The 17,526-nt window shown below is 36.4% G+C and overlaps 1 protein-coding gene across 1 annotated transcript; it reads left to right on the plus strand.

The window, feature by feature from the left end:
- The first annotated feature begins 16,213 nt into the window (after window positions 1–16,213).
- Window positions 16,214–17,157, plus strand: LOC104220454 (putative gamma-glutamylcyclotransferase At3g02910). Its single transcript, XM_009771326.2, has one exon. It carries the CDS (start codon window positions 16,367–16,369, stop codon window positions 16,970–16,972), a length of 606 nt encoding a protein of 201 aa, XP_009769628.1. The 5' UTR covers window positions 16,214–16,366; the 3' UTR covers window positions 16,973–17,157.
- Window positions 17,158–17,526: the final 369 nt, after the last annotated feature.

The raw sequence follows: 17,526 nt of genomic DNA on the forward strand, positions 1-17,526 counted from the left end.
CACTGAGTAAAATGGATGGTATTGACGTTCTCTTTTGGGAACCTGCGTTGTTCTACGGTACAGCGTAGGAACTGATTTTGCAGGCGAGCAGGCTACGGGTTAGGACTTCCCTCACTTCCAGTGTTATTGGTGAGCTCCACTTTTATTCGTGGAGTACTCTTTTGAGTCGTCATTATTTAGTTATTTCTTTGTTTACTTAGAGAACTGACCAAGAAATCTCATGTTCTAAGCAGTGCGTCATTTTATCAATAGAGGCTTCATAGACATAGTCTGTGGGTTAAGATTTAGGTGTTTTAAATAATAACTTTGTTGTATTTCAGTAGTTACCATGAATAAAGTTTTGGTGTTAGATTATTTTAGATATTCAAATAATTAAAAGTATTTAATTAAAGTATTGCTTTTTTTAATATAAGGTTTGAAGTTATAATAGTTTTGATAAGCGCAAATGGTTCGCTCGGTTGAATTTTGGACCGGGTGGCGGTCACGGCTTTTTCAGAAAATAGGTCGTGACACCTGACTTAGTTTTGTAAATGTGACCTCATCTTTTTACCAAATTTCAACGTTATTAGCTGCTTGTTTGCTTTGTAGTTTCCATGCGTGTTTCCTGTAACGGTATAGAGATGAGTAAAAAATTGCCAGAAAATACTTTTTAGCGGTTTTACCTGTTCATTCTTTTAACCAATCATTGAGGTGCTCAATTTGATTTGATCAACCCCAATGCCAATTGATTCTTTTCAAAGTACTCTCAACGCAGTGCTTTGGTGAAGATATCTGCTACTTGGTCCTCTGTTTTGCATAACTTCATGCAGATACGACCTTTTTTAACATTGTCTCTGAGAAAATAATTTCGCACATCAATATGTTTTGTTCTTTTATGCTGAACTGGGCTCCTTCCCATGTTGAGAGAACTAGTGTTATCACACAGTAATGGCATACAGTCAGAAAATACACCAAAATCCTCCAGTTGTTGCTTGATCCACAGTAGTTGAGCATAGCAAAAGGCAGCTGCCACATACTCAGCTTCTGTAGTTGAAAGAGCCACAGAGTTTTGTTTCTTTGTACCTCATGAAATCAAATACGACCCCAGAAAATGTACCATGCCAGATGTGCTCTTTTTATCCACCAGATAACCAGCATAATCATCATCAGCATACCCAATTAAGTCAAAATTGTCTCTTGAAGGATAGTAAAGAACCAAGTCATGTGTTCTTTTGAGATACCTTTAGAATCCTTTTGGCAGCTTTCAGATGAGATTCCTTTGGACTGCATTAGAATCTAGCACATAATCCCACACTGAATACGATATCAGGTCTACTAGCTGTGAGATACAAGAGTGAACCAATGATACCTCTGTACATGGTTTCGTTCACACAGAACCAGGTTCATCCATGTCCAGACGAATGGCAGTGGCAATAGGAGTATCAATGGTCTTTGAACTTTCCATCTCAAATCTCTTCAAGAGCTCTTTAATGTACTTCTTCTGGCTTATCATCATTCCTTTAGGGGTTTATTTAACTTGCAACCCTAAGAAAAAATTCAATTCCCCAATCATGCTCATTTTAAACTTGCTTCCCATAAGCTTTGCAAACTCCTCACACAAGGAATAATTTCTTGCACCAAAGATGATGTCGTTAACATAGACTTGTACAATGAGCAGGTTCTTTCCCTGTTTCTTTAGAAATAGGGTGTTGTCGATTTTTCCACTTGTAAAGCCATTTTAAATAAGGAACTTGGACAACCTTTCATACCATGCACGAGGGGCCTACTTTAGTCCATATACTGCCTTGTCAAGTTTAAATACATGTACATGATGCTCATAATACTCAAAACCAGGTGGTTGTTTGACGAAGACTTCTTCCTTTAAATATCCATTCAGAAATGCACTTTTGACATCTATTTGGAACAATTTGAATTCCATATGAGATGCAAAGGAAATGAGGATTCCGATGGCTTCCATTCGAGCAACTGGTGCAAAAGTCTTATCATAGTCGATCCCCTCTTCTTGATTGTAGCCTTGCACTACTAACCTGGCCTTGTTCCTTGTTGTATTCCCAAATTCATCAAGCTTGTTTTTGAACACCCACTTAGTTCCTATAATAGTTTTGTCCGAGGGTCGAGGAACTAGGTGTCATACGTTGTTCCTCTCAAATTGATGGAGTTCATCTTGCATAGCAATAATCCAGTCAGCATCTTTCAATTCCTACTTGATATTTTTGGGATCAATTTGAGAAAGGAAGGCTGAGAAGGCAAGTGAACTTCTTGAGTTTGATCTAGTTTGAATCCCTAAGTCAAGAGGAGTGATCACATTTTGGAGAGGGTGTGAACTTTTGTGCTTCCAGTTAGACACCTGAATCTCATTGTAAGAAGACCCAGGTTTCTCTTAATGTGATCCATTTTTGGAATTAATAGAGGAGTGAGTTCCACTTCTTAGGTCAGCATCAAAAGTTCCTTGCACGACATCAACAACTCTATTTTCTGCTTCAGTTGTTGTGATAGAGGAACCAAGTTCTTTTGTATCAGCTGGAGATTCTGCTGCTCTTCTTCGTTGGATTCCTTGACTTGAATCATCATGTCCGCCTTTCCATTTGCCATATCAATGACTTCTCCAGGAACCTTTGACTGCTCTTCGTCTTGATCAACCTTATCATGTGAATCTTTCCCACATAAGTGGTGTCATTCATCAAATATCACATGTATGTTTTCTTCAACACATTGAGTCATTTGGTTGTAGACCTTGTATGCTTTGCTTTGTAATGAATAACCAAGAAAGATTCCTTCATCACTCTTGGCTTAAATTTTCCCATCGCTTCCTTACCATTATTGAGAACGAAATATTTACAGCCAAATGTGCTCAAGTGAGTTAGCTTGGGTTTCCTCCCATTCAGCAATTTATACGGGTTTTTGTTCAAGAGGGACCCGATCATGCACCTGTTCACCAAGTAGCATGCAGTGTTGACTGTCTCTGCCTAGAAACCTTTTGCAACACCACTATCAGTCAGCATAGTCCTTGCCATGTCTTTAAGAGTCCTATTTTTCCTCTCCACAACACCATTTTTTGGGACGTTCTGGGAGCTGAAAAATTATGACTGATACCATTTTCAGCACATAATTCATCGAATTTTGCATTGTCGAACTTTGTGCCGAGATCAGATCTTATACTCACAACATTATTGCTCATCTTCACTTGAATCTGCTTCACAAAGGTAGCAAAAACTGGAAAGGTTTCATCCTTGGTTATGAGGAATAAGGTCCATGGGAATCTGGAGTAGTCATCAACTATGACAAAAATGTACTTATTTCCTCTTCTATTTGGCACCCTTATAGGTTCACACAGATCCATATGAAGTAGATCAAGTGGCCTTGAGGTGCTTACTTTCTGTTTGCGCTTAAAGGAGGACCTGACTTGCTTTCCTCTTACACATACATCACACACCTTGTGATCTTTGAACCTTGACTTAGGCAACCCACGAACCAGGTCCTTCTTGACCAACTTGTTCAGTAATGAAAAGATTGTATGCCCCAATCTTCTGTGCCACAGTTCAACATCATCATCAACATCACTCAAACATGTAAGATTCCCATTGTTCAAAGACTCAAAATTAATAACATAGATATTTTGAATCTCTTTGCATCCAAAACCACTTTACTCAAAATTTGTAACAGTGCATGTCTTTGATAAGAATTCCACTTTGTTTCCTTTGTCGCAAATTTGAGAGACACTCAGTAGGCTATATTTCAAGCCATTCACATAGTACACATTTTCAATTAAATGAGTGAGTGTCTTTCCAACTCTTCCTACTCCTAGGATGTATCCCTTTTGTCATTGCCAAAGGACACACTCCCGCCTTGCAGGGCCTTGAGTGAAAGGAAATCATCGGTGCTTCCATTCAGATGCATAGAACATCTACTATCCATATACCATATTTGGTTGCTTCCTTTCACTGCTTCCTGCACAAGGAAATCAACGGTTAGACTTAGGAACCCAAACAAGTTTGCGTCTCTTGTAGTGAGAAAAAAGGTGAATCAAACTTCTTCTTGTCCAAGCAGGCATCACACATTTTTTATTTGAGGGACCAGGTTCTTTAGCAATAGTTATTTTTTCAACAAAAACTTTGTTTTTCTGTTGGGACTGAAATCTAGCTTTACATGTTTCTTTAAAGTGCCCGGTGTTACCACAGTGAGTGCAAAGCCGGTTATTAGGGACAGTAACATACTTGCTATGTAGACTGTAGGGAGTCTTTTCCTTTTGGAAACTGATTCCCTACCTGTTCCGCCCATTGTTCTTATACATTATAGTGATTGCATTAGAGGACCAGGTCCACTTAAGAGATTTTTCTAGGTTATTCTTAACTTTGCTTAGATCTTCCTGAAGTTGTCTGATTCTTTCAAGCTCAGCTCACAGACTAGATTTCGCCATTTTTAGCTCACTTTCAAGCTTAAGGTGTGCCTCACTCGCAACTTCTTCTCCCTTTTGAGTGTTCCAGAACTGCCTTCCCTTTTAGTTCCTCAATTGTTTCTTTTAGATCTACAACTACTAACAACAAGTCATCTCTCTCATGCTCTATGTTTGTAATTTTTTTAGCTAGAGCGTCCTTTTTCCCTTTTTAAATCCTCAATGGTTTCTTTTAAATCAACCACTACGACTACTAAATCATCTCTCTCATATTCTACCTCTCCTAGTTACACAGTTAACACATTTTTATCATTAATGAGATTATGATATGCATCAATTAGGACATTTGCCAAAGATATGAGCTTCTTTTGAGAATAGGACTTCAAATTTCCTTGAACATCCAGAAAGTTTACCTTGTCGTCATCATCATCTTCTTCCTAGTCAGATTTTTCCATCAGGGAAAAAATAGTCATATTCAGCTGCTTCACTTTCAACGGCCATCATGGAGGTGTCACCTTGTTTATCATCTCCTTTAGATTCACTGGATAAATCTCCCTATGCAGCAAGAGCTTGTTTCATAACATTGTCAGGGGCATCTTTTCTTTTGAATCTCCTATCAGGAACTGGGTTCCTCTTGGTTGTTTTGTTTGTGTTGTGCTTGTACTGATATTTCTTGTACAGAGGATAATCTTTTGATGAAATGTCCTGGATTACCGCATTTATAACACAAGTCATAGCCTTTTGGTCTGCTGAAGCTACCCCTTTTTGGAATGCCTCCATTTCTGTGCACCATTTTTTGAAAACTTTTTGTCAGATAAGCCATGTCAGCATCCTCACCACTTGAGTCATTGGTATTATCCTTGAGGACCAGGTTCTTCTCTTTCTTGGGTTGTTTTCATTCATGGTCCTTCTTTTTCTTCATTTCATAGGTCTTCAGATTTCCTATGAGTTCATCAATGGTCAGCTTTTGTAGATCCTTTGCCTCTGTGATAGAATTGACTTTGCTTTCCCAGGAACCAGGTAATACACGAAGTATTTTCCTGACAAGTTTTTTCCTTGGAATGATCTCTCCTAGAGAGAAAAGCTCGTTGATGATGGAGGTGAATCGAGTGTGTGTGTCCTGAATGGACTCATCATCCTTTATCCTAAAAAGTTCATACTCAATGGTGAGCATGTCAATCTTAGACATCTTGACTTGAGTTGTTCCTTCATGTGCCATTTGAAAAGCCTCCCAAATCTCCTGGGCAGATTGACAGGCATAAATTATGTTATACCCTTTGGTCCAATTCCACAGACGAGAATCCTTTTTGCTTGAAAGTTCTTCTCTATAGCTTTGAGGTCATCATCATTGTACTCCTTCCATGTCTTGGGAACTGTTACTGCTGGCTCGCCAATGGTCTTCATGGGAACTAAGGTTCCATCACAGATAACGTCCTAGGGTTCTGAATCTTCAGCCATGATAAAATCATGTATCCTTATCTTCCACCATCTGTAGTATTGTCTATTGAATCTTGTGGTCTGTAGGTTGATTGACCTTCTTCAAAGTTTGGTGGAGCAGCCATGTGGATCCTTTCTAGGTATTAGCCTTATAGAAAGAACCTGTTCTAATACCGATTGATGGAAACTTAGGGTCCACCAAACTATATAGAGAACCTGATTCTCTATCAGTTCCCACAGAACACACATATTCAGAGATAAGTAAATGACACAGCAGAGATTTTATCTGCAAAACTTCCAGCTCATAGGATTAAAAACCACGACCTAGACTTGAAGGATTTCAATTTCACTAACTGAGCAAACTTCAGATTACAAACTATTGTAACCAATGAATTAACCTCTTAATCCCTGACTTACTTGTAATAACTCTATTATTATCCTCTTTGTAATAACTCTATTACAAAGTTCACAACTTGACTAACTCTAGCCAAGACACAAATACAAGATTTATGACTTTACAAATGGTTTCCTACACAATGCTTCTAGCTAAGCTAAGTAGGTATTGTAAGCACGTGATTTTTGCTTCACGAGCAATCACTCCAAAAGGAAAACAAAAAATAGTGACAAATGGCCTCACTGTACAATTTGTCGTTTTTCTGCGACATGTGCTGTTAGTCATCAGTGGGTCCGTCCATTTTTGCATTTAATCTTACAAAGTATGTATGTCATGGTAATTGAATCATAATTCGGTCATTTTAAAATGGCCTCACTGTACATTTAGATTTCTTTTTTAGTATGTGTGTAAATAATTGTGTTAAGTGTTGATTAATGTGTGTTTTTAAATTCATTTTAATTTAGTTGTATTTTTAAAATTAGAAAAACAAAGGAAAAGAGTGCAAATTGTTTAGAAAAATCGGATTGGGCCTATTTATTTCAAAATTTTAAGGCCCAGAAGCAGCCCAAACACAGGCTGCCCGGACACGGTCCAAACGGCGTCGTTCTGTCCCATCTAAGCTGGGCCGTTGATCTCAAGTGGATCGACGGCCAGGATCGCACCCCCAAATCCATTTAACATAACCCGACCCAATAACCGGTTCAGCCCAGCCCCTCACTTAAACCAAACGACCCCGTTTAAATGTCAAACGACCCCGTCTCATTTCTCACCATCAGATCCAAGCCGTTGAGATCATCTGATCTAACGGCTCAGATCCAATCCCCTACTCCGTATATAAGCTTTCCCTCACACCCCACGCCTCCTATCCGAACCCCACCCTTCACTCGTCTCCTTCCCCAAGCCCTGAAACACCCCAAACCCTAACGCCGCCCTGATATCCCTTTCACCAGAACCCGGCGGCATGAACGCCGGTGACCACCTCCTGAATACCCTAAGACCCCCTCACTCTCTTGAACACGGATCTGTCACCCCTTAGCCTCGAATCACCTTCCTTCGTCTCGAATCTTCATTTGAAGATTCAAGTCGAACCCGGACCTATACCCAAACCTCACCATCTTCATACCAGACACTCCCTGAACCTCCCTCGTGACCAAACCAAGCTTGGTTTGGTCCGAATCTACCCACAACTCCTAAAAACTCAAATCTGAGAATCTGAACCTTAGAACACAAGAGCCTGAGGAATCCGACCTGCTTCCTAGAGGGTTTGAGGTCTAATAGACCTTAACCAAGGTGTTCTCGGTTGAGAACACCCTGGTTAGAGTTTGTTTGGACTCAAATGGTCAAATCTAATTCGGACTGGGGTCGGCCTGCTTTGAACATTTTCTAGTAAGTTTTCCTTTTCTGTTTTTGTGTGGATGAGTCTGTTAGCATGTTCTGTTGTGTTTGTTCGATATTTTCTGATACTTTTCTTAATTTCTTCCGTCCTTATAAAGACCTTTTATTTGGTCGATTGTTTTCTGTGTATGTTTTGAACGTATTCCGTGATATACATGTTCGATTAGATTAGTCGTCACATAAATAATTCATATAGGTTCCCAATAATTGAACAAAAGTTGTTCGAAGCCCTTTGGGTCCATGTACATATTGTTTATATGAACGATTGATTGTTACCTGTTGTAATTAGTATAGTCGACTTGATAAATGTCGTCGATTAACTCCCTACGACTGAATGTTCAGATATGCTAATACGTACAACCTCACATGACTGAACAAACCTGTATTGTGAATTGAATATTGGACATTATCTGTGAATGCTGGTTTGTAACTGCATTGTAAACAATTAAAAGAATCAGGCTAGGGCAGTCCTGAATTTGAACTTTCATCAGTTCAAAAATGCCCTGATGCTGCAATAGGCAGGGGCAGTAATAATCAAGGTTGACAGGGGTAGTCTGGGGTTTGAAAAGAACAAAAATGATTAGTTTAAATGAGCTGACAAGTAGGGTACTAATTTGGGATTAAACTAATACCAATGGGGAACAAGACACAAGAGTATGGGGTTTAAAATGAATACTTAAATGAACCCATAACTCTTGATTAAAGAAAAGCCAGGCGTGGGGAACAAAATGGATGGCATCAAAAGATGCCTAGGCATGGGATTTAAGAGGTATGGGCAGTCTGCAAATTGGCAGAATCCAGGCAGCTTGACTGCACTGGTTGTTTGGCTTATAAATAGGCCATTTCAGAACTTAAAGAGGGCTGGAAAATTTTTAGTCTGAAGAAAGGTCTTGTGAGTTTAAAGAAAAAAACTGAAAATATAAGGAAATTTCTAGTAAGTACTGTAACCAAACACTGTCTGAAAGCTACATAAGAGTTCGTATTGGTCAAGCTGTCTTGGCCAAGTTCTGTTGTCCCTGATTGAGCTGCTTGTGATTGTTGAACTGCTGGTGTTGCTGCATTGAATACTCTGTTATTTTTATTCGTTTCACTAGTCTTTTCTGGGATCATTTGTTTGGTGCTCGACCATCTGTTGGTTTTCTTTGGTCTGGAAACTGTTGCTGGGTGTCTGTGGACCGTGGAAAACACTTGTGGTTTGGTTTGTTGCTGTGTTGTTGCTGTGTATCTGCTGTTGCTGTGTTTGTTGCATACTGCCCAGCTGGCCATTCCTTTCTTCTTTTGTTCTCTATACCAGGTACACAGCTAATACACTGTCAGATGTAATTGGAAAATTGAGCATGAATACAAATGAAAAGACCTGAAGAATGTCTTTTATACATAGATTGTTACATTAAATATCATGTAATGTAGAATAATTTTATTCTTGTTTGGATGCTGGAAGTAGCTTGCACGCCTAGTAGATATCAATGCATGGTAATTGAATGTTAGTTTGTATATGTATGCTGTTAGGTAAAAGTATTCCCAATGCAGTAGGTTGTATCTTAGACTTAGTCTAATCGTGTAGCATATTCTTTAATACATGCCAAGCATGAAGCTATCCATTGTTAGCTAAGTTCATTTTCTTTTGATAAACTGCCTTATTATAATTGATAAACCACACCTTTAAAACAAAGAACACAAATTTACGGTCTTAACCTCACGAAGGTCGAGCCCAAGTTGAAACAGACCAAGCAGGCCTCGTCGGAAAATCAGTGGCCCAAGCCTGGGCAATCCCGCACAAACTGGGTTTGAGCCCATGAGATTCGATCGCTTGTCTGTGGGACGCAGCCTCGTTTCTGATTTTTTTTAGCATTCTGAATCCTGCTATAAATGACCTGCAAGCATATAATTAACTAGGACTATCTCCGCTTTCAATTAGTAGAGACAAATGCGACAAGAAACGTAGTTGCTATAGGATATCCTTTTAAAATAAAGACGAGATGAGCCTCGACAAATAAAAACGCACAAGCTGCGGGGCCCTCGTTAAATGTATATTATCGAAGCATTCAGTTTCCAGGATGGGTCGTTTAGCAAATCTCACGGCCCTCCCAGAATAATAACGCGATAGTCTCTTTAAGCGCGTACTTAATAATGTTATCTCCTTAAACTCGGGTGCACATTTATGTGACCCAAATCCAAATCTCAACGGAATCGAAATGTGTCTCTAACCACGGGTACATTGATTGTGGCGTGGTCTGAGATGCATTTCCATGACGTTGCAAATTCTTTTCATAAGGAATGAGACGAGCCTCGACAAGCAAAAATGTACAAAGTGCGGGGCCCTCTAAATGTATATATATAAAAATACTTAGAATTCGGGACATGCCGTTTAGCGAATTTCATGGCTTTCCCCAAAATAACAATACGCTAGTTGCTTTAAGCGCGCCTCTAATAATTTATTTTCCTTAACTCGGGTGCACATTTATGTGACCCAAATCCAAATCTCAACCGAGTCGAGATATGTCAACAATCACGTGTACATTGATGTAACATGATTCGAGGTATGTTTTCACGACGTTGCAATTCCTTGTAAAAATAATAATAATGGTTATGAAAGCGGTAAAAAGTTAAAATTTGCACATAAGTTCATATTTGTATAAAATCAGATAATCAAGCCGAATATAACAGTTGAGCGACCGTGCTAGAACCACGGAACTCGGGAATGCCTAACACCTTCTCCCGGGTTAACAGAATTCCTTATCCAGATTTCTGGTACGCAGACTGTAATATGGAGTCATTCTTTTCCTCGATTCGGGATCAAAATTGGTGACTTGGGACACCCTAAACCTCCCAAGTGGCGACTCTGAAATAAATAAACCAATCCCGTTTCGATTGTCCTTTAATTGGAAAAAACTCCCTTGCGCCCTCGCGGGTGCGGAAAAAGGAGGTGTGACATGTATTACAAGTAGATTACTATAACAAAGGTACAACACAACTAAGGACATATGGTAACACAATGCTGGAAACTGGTCCTTCGTTCTGTTGTTCTTATCATAACTCTTCCCTCCCACAACTAAGGCATGCAAAATTTTTTGAATTTTAATTTAATAAAATAATTTGGACTATATTAGTCTAAATAAATATTATGGGCTAATATAATTAGATTAACTATATTAGTCTAATATGAATTAAATAAATAAGTCTAAATCTATTGAGCTAGCCCATTTAATCACTTCATTAGGTCCAATATGATATCTTTCTAGAGGCCCAATTTGGTGCCACGTGTCTAATGACGTGGCATGCCAAGTCAAATGGAAGTGCCAAGAGGATCATGTCGTGTGTCAAATGATAAGGCATGCCACGGAAAATTAAAAGGCCAATGAAACTGCGCCACGTGTGCCAGTGACATGTTCTAGACAATCAAATGTAGCTTTGTCATACTTCAATTTGATTGATCGGAAAGAGTTTGTTCTTATCATAACTCTTCCCTCCCACAACTATAAATAGGGGTCTTCATAACCCAGAAAAGGGACCAGAAGTTATAACAAGAAGACACAAGGGAGCTCGTGGATCAAATGCCACAATTCTCTGCAAACTGCAAGTGTTCAAGCATTCAAGTACTTCAACACAAATTTCAAGTATTCAAGATCAAGAACGAAGTCAAGTCAAATATAAGGCATTCAAGATCAAGGCTACTTATTCGTGGTAAATTTTGTGGCAAAAATTAAAGTGTTCGCAACGGATAAATCAAATTCAAATTCAAGATCAAGCTCAAAGGACCTTGAATTTACTATTGAAAAGAAGAATTCGAGGAATCATAGAGATTGTAACATTCAAATATTTGAAATCAATACTACAATTGTTGCAATATTTTTCGGTCTTGATTTTTATTTTCTCGATGCAATTTATTATCTACAAGTACAAATTAACTCCAACTCATTACACTATTGTTTACATCAAAAAAGAATATTCCTTTTATATTCTTCTCTCTCTTCTATATTATATTATTTCTTATTTTATAAAAAATTCCTTTTTTTTAAATATTCATCCCATATAATTCATATTTCTTTCTTATGTAACCATTTAATATAAATTTATTTTATACCATAAATTTTTGAATAATATAAATTATAAGCAAATATTAACTTATAATTTTATATAAAAATAAAATATACAAAAATTAATTTATAAAAATTATACACCAAAATTAAAATATAAAATTAATGTTATAAAGATATTATATAAAAAGTATAAGTAATTACAAAATTCATAATATGTTAAATAAAAAGTGTTATATAGTTAAAGGTAATAATAAAATATTGATAAATAATAATGGTATTGATTAATAGTGTTACACCAAATTTGATATAACACTATTTTTACACTAAAATAATGTAAGAAATAATATTGGGTTTGAGCACCAAAACACCAAATTTTACACCAATGCAGCGTTTGGCGGCAAAAATGGCCCCAACGAAAGCGTAAAAGCCAAAAACAAAAAGAGTAAAGTAAAATAAAGAGAACGATGCTTACTCCAATCTGATAAGCTCACTTTCTTTTCACACTGTTTGAGAGGTTTGAACCAATAATGGTGGGCTACAGAAAAAGCAAAGACTAATGGCAGAAAGATGAGAATAATGAGGTGTATAAAGGAGTGAAAAAGGGACAAAACTTAGGTACAGAAAGTACAAAAGCCGTGCAAAAGTGTCCAAAAACCATAACCAGCATGTGGTTGGCACTATGATTTTGCCGTACCCCAATAGCCCACTGTTGGAATATGGAAATAGAAAATTGACAGCTACCCCTTAAAACATTTTTTAATTCTTTTATATCTATGTGACCACATGTTTCATATCTGTTAAGCCACTGAATAATACTAAAATGTTTCCAATATTACCTAACGACAGAAAGCAAATCTTCCAACTTTTATTTTTCCTAGACATATGTTGGGTGTCTTTTTCCAATTTCATTAAATAAAGATACAAATGACATTCTTTCAAGATTAATTAGTGAATAAGATTTATCATCTATCGAATTGTTTGTTCACATATTGGGCTGCTTATCGGATGGATTGGGCGGTTATTTACTCTTAACAGTTTGATTTAACGATTATCGGCTTTTAAATGTGTTAATCCGCTAGCCACCCGATAAAATATCGGACGGATTGGTAATGGTTTGCCTCTTATCGGACGATTTATCAGCCTAATTCAACCTATATTGTACGCTACAAAAAAATGACAGTAGAATGGGAGATAGTAGCAAGATAACCTTTTTGGGGCATTTGCAGCAATTTAAGGGCATAAATTCGAAGGTAGATGGTATCATTAGCAAGATTTAAGACTTCATGTTAGTTAGACAGTACAATTTATCCATATAGATCATATGGTTCTTCTTTGTTTGTTGTGGAAGCTTATTGTTTCCCATAATCACGAGCATATACTAAAACAATATATAATTTAATGTTAAAGTAGAGACCGCAAGTTCAGATAAAATTTTCTATTTGTGAATTCATAATTCAAAATTAATAAGCAACTGAAGAATATAATATTACGCAGTGCACAAAAGAACATATCGGAATGTAAAAAAAACATCTTCATGCAGTTCATACTTTTCACATTTTCCCTAACTTTTATCTAAATTGCCTGGAACAGAATTACAGAAGGGTCAAGGGTTTTTATTTTATTTTTATATTTAATATATATATAGATAAAAATAAATTTTATATATATATATATATATATATATATATATATATATATATTCTTAATGGATTAACGGATTATCCGTTAAGAAAATTGAATAATTCGCTCCCAAATCGATAAGTCGTTAATAAAAAAAATTCAATTCGTTTCTCGTCCGTTAAGCCGTTAACCCGTTACCAATCGGCCATTAAAATTTGAGAAGGTGAATAATGCTAATTTTACATAATTATGGCCATAAAAAATCTCCATATTCCAAGGTCGAAAAACGCCTCACGAAAATTAAGTTTAAGAAGAAGAAAAAAGGATTAGTCCTTATCATTTTGTTTATTCCTAGTAAATATCGCACGGTTCAAAAGCATATCTTGGAAAAGGTAGGTTAAAATAGAAAAGAAGAAAAAGACTTGGTCCTTATCTTATTGTCGTCCTAGCTATCACGTTGTATCCCATGATAAACTGCTATGCTGGAATATTTTTAGGGGAAATTACGCTGACACAATAAATATATATAAATTATTTATTATCTACAATTATATTTTTAGAAAATTAATATTTGTAGTTATATTTATAGATAATTCACCAATAGTACTAAAACAAAAAATTAATTATTTTTAACTGAAATAAGAGAACAACAAACTCTTATAGTAAGTAGATTAGACCACTAGCTTATATAAGAGAAGATCTTTAGTTCCAGGCTCAACGAGAACATTATATTTTTTTTTGTATATCTGTATTTTATCTTGATTTTATTCGTGTCACAAATGAACAATATCAAGACGAATACAGTCGATAAAGGTTGGATCCTTTGTATATATTCCTGTATTTTGCTTTAGTGTATTTTTGTATGAACGAATACAGTTGATATAGGTTGTATTCCTTGCGCAAACAAATATAGTTGACACATACTGTATTCGTTGCGCAAACGAATATAAGTGATACAAGCTGGTAACAATTGAATAGTAGCTACAAATAGTAATTAGACAAACTACTGTATGCTTGCATATAAAACTTTTAAAATAAAATACAATTACATCGAGGGTGTGTTTGGTAAAACGAAAAATATTTTGCATGGAAAACAGGTAGTAATCTTATTCATTTTTCGGTGTTTGGTATGCAAATTAAGGAAAATAACTTCTCAAGAGTATTCATAAATAATTTAGATATAATAAACATGAAGTTATAAACTTTCAAATCAACAACCTTCTGAACCCACCAATTTCATAAAATTTCGAACCGCTAAACTTTCGAAACCGCGGAATTTCGAACTCGTAAACTTTGAAACTTGTAAAATTTTGAACCTTTAAACTGATAAGTAAAAAAACTAAAACAGAAAAATATATTTAAAAAGTATTTTTTCTCGGAGGGGGGGGGGGGCAGAAAAATGAAAAGAAATAGAAATTTGAAATTATAAAAAAAAAGTAATTTTTTTTGTGCGAGGTGGGGGGAGGGTGGGAGTGGGAGTGGGTGGTGCAGAAAAATAAAAAAAAATAGAAATTTGAAATTACAAAAAAAATATAATTACTTTTGGGGGGGTGGAGGGTGGGGTGGAGGGATAGTAGGGTGGGTGGTAACGGAAAAACTGAAAATTGAAAAAAAAAAAATGGAGATTGGGTGGGGGGGTGGGGTGGGTTGGTGAGGGTGGGGAAGGTTAAAAAGGAGTTTTGGAAAATATTTTCTCTTCTTTTGATAAGAAAAATATTTTTCTCCAATTGAAAAAAAAATAAGTTCATAAGGAAAATATTTTCCACAATATTTAAGCCAATCAAATATAAAAAATTAAAAAATATGTTCCTTCGTAACAAACACGCCCTCACTTCCTTCCCGAAATAGTCAATGGAGTAATCATCTTTCTAGGTGAAAAAATGGAACATATAATTAACTTCTTTTCTATATAATCATGGTTCTCGAGGCAACTCGCACATTTCAATTAGTTTCACTGATTATCTGCTGTCTTCCATCAACACCAATATTAAATTACTCTATCAACTAATGCCTTAAAAAATTACCTAATATTTTTATTGTAACGTAACACGTTTTTTAATTATAATTAGTGACGTAAAATTCAAGTCCAACAATTTAAAAAAAAAAAATCATGGATGGTCTAGAATTGAGTGAAATTCAAATATAGCCAGATTTACAAATGGTAATAGAAATAGTCACAGTTTCAAAAGTAATCGAAATTTAGCCACTTTTAATATAAAGATAAATCTGAACGAAAACAATGTTTAAAATCCAAAAAATATTCCAGCATAATATACTGTAGTTTGAATTTTTTACATGTGAACTTCCAGCATAATATATTAGAGTTCCATCATAATATACTGGAGTTCCAACATAAAGTACTGAAAGTTCATGCATAGGTGCTCCAATCTCTGGTTTATTATGCTAGAACTTTCCGTGTACTGGAGTTCCAGTATAATATACTTGAAGTTCATACACAGATGCTCAAATCTCCAGTGTATTATGCTGGAAGTTCATACACATGTGTCTCAATCTCCGGTATATTATGCTGGAACTTTCCATATGCTGGAGTTTCAGCATAATATGCTGAAAGTTCATACACTAGTGTACCAATTTCTAGTATATTATGCTGGAATTTTTCGTATTGCAGTAAAATAATAACTATTTTTTAATAATTTTACAAATAATGTCTATTTTTTAATTATCAATCCGAAAACTGGCCAGGGATTGCTATTTTCACTCTATAATTTGATATTCTTAGGACTCTCCTCCACCTCCCAATGTATTTCCTCAAAATATTCAATGCATTGGTCTTTATCACCACCAGTCACCATTACTCCTTCACAGCCATCCAAAATTTCTATCTTCATATTCATTTGGGTGGTCACTATTGATGGTGAGAAATTCTAAGGATTCCCAATTTTGTTTGTTTTATTCTTCACATTTATATAAAACCCCTTTTTTACTTTTGGTGGGGCCCTTTTTTCTGCTCTTTTTATTCTCTACAAACCAAACACTCCTCAGTTTCCTCTTCATATTCCTCTGTTTCTCTTTCTCTCCTCTTTTGTCTTCAGTTTTTTTTGGTATTTTCGTGATTTTATAGAAACAATGGGGGCTGAAGAGGCAGAGAAAAAGACCATCATCTTCACCTACGGAACACTAAAAAGGGGATTCTCAAATCACGTGCTGTTACAGGACATGATTGCCGCCGGCGACGCTTCTTTTCTCGGCGTTTATCAAACCGCCGATCGTCTTCCCCTTGTTTGTGGGCCCTACAGGGTACCTTTCCTTCTCAATTTCCCGGGCTCCGGCGAGCGCGTGTGGGGCGAGCTGTACGCGGTTTCCGCGCGTGGGTTGGTTCGTATGGACGAACTGGAAGGAATTACTCGGGCCCATTACGAGAGGCTACCCATCAAAGTCCAACAACAGGCCCAGGCCCAGCCCGAGGTAACGACGGCGGAAGCGTATTATGCACACAGAAATTATGCGGAGGCGCTGTGGAAGAGGAATGGGGAAAAGGGTTACAGTTGTTATTCTGAGAAAGAGGCGAAAGGGTACGTGAAACGTAAAGATAGGCCTCAACATTTGACATTTTTGGAGCAAATTGGGCTTTTTATTTCTTCATCAGCAGATCAAAAAGATAATCCCAATTCTTGTTATTGCAACAAACATCTTCCAGCTGCTTCAGTTCCTATTAATCTTGTTAATCATTAAAACATGTATTAGTATTAGTTTTTAGTTTTAATTAGGAACTGATAAGGGTTAATCTTGTTTTATGTGCTACTGCTAATAATTGTTAGATCAATAGCTGTTGATGCTAAACGTGTTACAGAATCCTCTTCTGTTTCTGTGCTATGCAAATGATTTGAGTTAATTGAACCATGAATTCGTTTGCTGCATATGAAGCGACAATTTACTAGCTCTTTGTTATGACTTTTTTCTTATAACGGTTAATCATCTGCATCTAAAATTCAATTATATGGAAATGGATGTATGAATTTTCAGGAGATATGGTAGGATACTCCTTTCTCTCCATAATAACTGTCTTTTTTACCTTTTATTTTGATCTAAAATAAGTGACTTTTTACGTGGAATTAATTTCTAAACTTTGCCCTTGTTTACAAATTTCAGTATGTAAGTTAATAATATGCTAATTTTAATTAAGAGTAATTTAGTTTTCTACAAGTTAGTATTTTTGTAAGGTGTTTGCCAAAAACAAAAAAAATCACTTATTATGGATCGAGTAGCTCATAATAAAACTGACGATT

Source organism: Nicotiana sylvestris, chromosome 3 (genome assembly GCF_000393655.2).
Source record: "Nicotiana sylvestris chromosome 3, ASM39365v2, whole genome shotgun sequence".
In the NCBI taxonomy this organism is placed as follows: domain Eukaryota; kingdom Viridiplantae; phylum Streptophyta; class Magnoliopsida; order Solanales; family Solanaceae; genus Nicotiana; species Nicotiana sylvestris.

Bases quoted from the DNA above. Each gene is read 5' to 3' on its own strand.
- LOC104220454 (XM_009771326.2), top strand. From the start codon at position 16,367: ATGGGGGCTGAAGAGGCAGAGAAAAAGACCATCATCTTCACCTACGGA.